We start from the raw sequence: 4,927 nt of genomic DNA, 5'->3' as shown, positions 1-4,927 counted from the left end.
GCCCATGCTGGCTCTCGACGTTCCTATATATATATATATATATATATATTTGCATAACTTTAAAGTACGCAGTGTGAACTGATATTTTACTGTGGTAAACTATTCTAGCTTCCATATCTATAATAGCTCCAATTCCAAAAATTAAATTAGTAGTGCCATTTCTCATAAAATTAAAATATGCATAATCTTTACCTAAAGACCACAAGAAAGAGCCATAAATTTCTGACATGTCATAATAAACATAAGAGCCCATATAATGTATTACATATTCCAATAATGTATATTCTTCAAAATACAGTTTAAATAAATGTTATAGCCAGTTCTGTGCTACAGCAACTAATCTCTAGAGCCAGTTCAATTGTTTAATCTTAAAACTGTAATCTTAATTTAAACATTTTTATTGTTTGCTGGGGGATTGTATTTTTGGTTTTTTTATTGCTATTCATGAGATGTTTTTGCACAGTATTTTATTCTATTTTGTGATCATTCTCAAATACATGTAGCAACAGTGCATCAATGTTAGCCTTGACTAGTTTAACAATTCACATACACACTGGGCAAATGACATATATATATATGCTGATTGACACAATATTTTCTAATTCTACATTATAAATTAATATAGCCAACTTATTAAAACTACTAATAAAAGGTAAATACAGTGTTATGTATACAGCTGTGCTACTTGAATTATTCTTTTCTTTATATCTCCACAGTTAAGTATTTATATATTTCAGCTCAGCATATATGGATGACATATGTTTACAGTAATTTACATATCTCTCTGAAAAGAATAAAGCAAAAACAAACACATATTATAATAGTAACCTCGACATTAGCTATTTTCATACTACTAACTATTAAGATATGACATCTTAGTTTGACTTAGAAGAGAAGATTGCCCAATAAGGTAAGTACTAAGTGATTATTAATATACATGTAATGTATTGTGTAATTTATGTGTGATAGTGATAATGAGTGATATGTGTAGATGATTATTGGACTTTCAACCATAAAAACATATTAAGAAAAATCTTTAAACACTTTTTTCTTAAAACTTCCTTCATAAAAAAACAAGTGAAGATAACCCAATTTTGCCTTGCATTTTCTTTTAGGTATGCTATAAATAGCCTTCATTTTAGATCTGAAGTTCTGCACTACAGGCTTTCAAAAACATTCACTGTATTTACAAGAGTTTTTTAACCACTTTTTATTTATATCTATCAACCACCAGTAAGTTTCAATTTCAAGAAAGCACAGATTTCAAGATGGAGTTCAATCAAACTGGATTAATGTCATGAGTAGAGTACCTCAAGACTCAGTGTTAGGACCTCTGCTCTTTTTGATTTACATCATTGACATAGATGAAAGAATGGTCAACAGAATATTTAAATTTGCTGAAGACATTAAAGTTTTGGGCATTAATGGCTGTGAAGAGGATGTTACAGCTTTGCAAAAGAATTTCATTTATTTGGTGTTTTGGGTGAATAAAATGGCAGATGATTATAATAAATGCAAGGTAATGCATGTGGAATATCACAATTTGAATTATGAGTATAATTTTGATGGAAATAATCTCAACAGTGTTATGGAAGAGAAAAACGTTGATGTTCTGGTTCATCAGTCTCTTAAGCCATCCAAGCACTGTGCTTTTCCTAGTGGCAGGGCAAATAGGATTTTAGGTTGTATCTACAGAAATACTGATTAAAAGTCCAAGAAAAAAGGCAAGTTAGATGTGATCTGATTGAGATGTTTAACATTGTAAAGGGAATTGATATTGTAGATGCATCATTTTTTTTCACATTAAATAGTGAGAATGGTAAGTTTAGGGAACACAAATATAAATGTTTGGAGGATAGGAGTCATGTTTAGCTAAGACAGTTTTATTTTCTTAACAGATGGTTGGATTTTGAAATGGGTTGCCTTAAGATATAGTTGATGTAGTCAATTTAAAGGAGTCTGAGGGAAAGCTTGATAGACATTTGAATAATAAAGGTGGGCTTTGAGGTTGTTGTGTTTGTTTTTTTACCTAACAAGAATGTTAAAATCAAAATAATAATAATAGTTTACAAGTACATGTTAGACTATATACATATATGATACATATAACAAAAGTGTAAAAATGAAACCCTTAGATATAGTTGCTTACAAATTGTTATCCAGGATGAATTTAAATACTTCAATAAAGCACCTATCGTCATACAAAAAACCATCGGAAAATTTACAGTTCTTGATTCTACTGATATTATGACGTAAACATCAAACCATTCTGTAGTTGCAACACCAAAATGTCCAGTGTGAACTGAAATTCCAATCCAAACAAGATAAATTAAATGTATACTAGAACCTTACAGTATCTATATGTAACACAAACAAAAAAAAAGTTCAAGCACTCTAATATCACTCATATACTATGGATTCAATCAATTTATCTAACATTTATCAAACTCATATACAAGTTATTTAATCCATTAGCTAATATTATTACAAGTTTCACAATGTTTTAAAATATCTCAAGCATAATAAATGTATATTATAATTATTAAACATATAATTTGCCAACACTATGAAAAGGCATGCCGTACAGTGTCAGATCAAATAAAATAAATGTATGCTAGTATCTTGTACTTTCTACATGTAACATAAACATTTATTATGACAAGGTATACCAAACAGTGTATCCTTGCAAAAATCTTACAAAATTGTCAAATTTCAAGCATTTAAATAGATCATTATGATTGGGTACCTGTGTACATATACTAAAGTCACTTAAGCACAAATTCTTCAGCTCTAACTGTAAGATTACTTGACTTTCAAAGATTAAACCTATTATTACCCCTAATATTCAAGCTTTTATTTCCAAATTTTTCATTACACCATTTAAATACACAACCCATAGGATTATTTTACTGACCTTTAATAATTTTGAACACTACCTGAACTATATTATAACTGCTCTTTCTGTGTTTCAGAGAAAACAAGTACAAAACTCTAAGTCTTTCCTTATAAAGTTATACTAGCTTAAATAATTTAGACCAAGTATCATTTTAGCAGACTCTAACACTGAATAACAGGTCATGTATTAACTTGATTTTTCTACCCCACTCAACATCTATTAAAATTTCAACATAGACTAATTTAAACTTTACCTTTCAAGCTTGCTGCCTAAATCTTTTATCTGTATTATATACATTTCCCTATCAACTTCGCTGAGTTCTTCTTGTTTACTCTTTGCAGAGCCCAACGATTTCTTTGGTCTTTTTCCAGGTGTTCCCTTTTTTTTTGGAGGCATTCCTTGAGTAATGAAATCAAGATTCACTTTTAAGTGCAGTTACTTCTTCCTTAAGACGTTATAATTACAAGTTACAATTACAGTATCTTTAGCGTTACTGGTATTTATACTTTATAAATTAAAATCATAAGAAGACGATACTTTCTATGTTGAAATTCAAATTTAGTCTACAACGAATTATTCAGTAAAATTTTAAATTGTTCAGATTGAGAAATGTTTCTTTCTAATTCGGAATGTAAAAATTGGCTGTTCATCGCGTCATTTGCTGCTATGACAACACTATCATTGGGCCATCTACTGACTTTATTATTTCTATAAATATTAGGTATAAAAATATTTAGACAAAATATTTGTTTGTTGCTAAGTGCAAAACTACACGATGAGCTATCTGTGCTGTGCTTACCACAGGTATCTAAGCTCGTTTTTGTTTTTTTTATCATTATAAGCCTTCATACTTGCCGCCAAGCCACTAGGAGCAATATTTGTTTTTCTAGTATAATAAAACATTAATGTTGTTTTATCGCAAGACTACATACTGGGCTATCTTTGTTCTATCTAACGCAGGTAATGGAACCCAGAATTTTAGCGTTATAAGTCCCTTAACCTATCGCTCACCTACCAGGAGACTCACATGGTACTAGAGACAGTTTACTTTTGGTTAATAATATATATATTTTTATTTAGACACCAATTATATATTTAGCCGAGTGTAACAATTGTTTTTTACTCTTTTATAACTTTATATGTAAATATGTAATAATAAATGAAATCCATAGCTCTTGTTGTTCATTATTATTATTATTTACCTTAACAAGATGAAGACTCAGGATAATGAGTATCACAAAATAGCTGCACTCAGTGGCAGTTTCTCCTGTAGCTGATTTACATTTCACTTTCTGCAATGATCTAGGGTATATACCAATGAATTGTAGCGACGAATGAATCAATAAATACACTTCAGTAGTGATAAGTTTAAAATAGATTGAAAGTGGATACCTCTTATCTGTTGCTCTGAGAAGCCCAGTATAGGTCATTATGATTCCGCTTAGGTTCAGGTATATGGATAAAGATATTCTTGTTTGAAAAAGGGGAGGAATAGTGCTGTTGTAATTCCCTAAATCTTACTGATTTTGAAACGTGTTTAATACAGTGTTTAACTGTTTGGGAGAAGTTGGGTAGCATTAGGAAAATTAGGCTTAGGGTATATACAGATGGTTTCCACTGGATTGAAACCCCATAAGATTCTCTAACTAGTGTTGTAAAAACTTGAGTAAGAGGCTGTGTTGATTCTGGAATGTTCTAGATGCGTTTTTTTTAATTAGTCTGCGTTCTTTATCTAAACAATTCGAAACCTGATTTAAATGGAACGTTAACTTATTACTGTGAACTGCCGATTCCTTCCGTGGTCTTTTCAGTAAAAGACTTGTATGAAATAACTACTGACGTTATACATTGATTAATAAACAAAGATAAATAAACCATTAAAATTTGTATCGCCACAGTAAAGTCGTGATTATTTGGTACCATTTCCATTTAAAGGGCTCATGTTGTGCGAGCTAATTGTAGTTTCTATATAGTTATCCGCCGATCCCTTATAAACATGCACAACATTTTTCACGTTAACCTGGCTTTTTA

At 30.4% G+C, this 4,927-nt stretch overlaps 1 protein-coding gene across 1 annotated transcript in view; it reads right to left on the bottom strand.

Annotated features, from left to right (window-relative positions):
• The window catches only part of LOC106458131 (cilia- and flagella-associated protein 157-like), a 31,082-nt gene extending 27,540 nt beyond the window's left edge, over positions 1-3,542 (bottom strand). The window contains exon 1 of the mRNA XM_022384282.1: positions 3,150-3,542. Within this exon, the coding sequence (XP_022239990.1) occupies positions 3,150-3,292 (143 nt within the window). The 5' untranslated portion in view covers positions 3,293-3,542. The remainder of the gene's footprint in view (positions 1-3,149) is intronic.
• Positions 3,543-4,927: the final 1,385 nt, after the last annotated feature.

The sequence above is a fragment of the Limulus polyphemus genome, unplaced genomic scaffold, assembly GCF_000517525.1.
Source record: "Limulus polyphemus unplaced genomic scaffold, Limulus_polyphemus-2.1.2 Scaffold419, whole genome shotgun sequence".
Classification (NCBI taxonomy): domain Eukaryota; kingdom Metazoa; phylum Arthropoda; class Merostomata; order Xiphosura; family Limulidae; genus Limulus; species Limulus polyphemus.
This window is presented reverse-complemented; position numbering and strand designations above follow the sequence as displayed.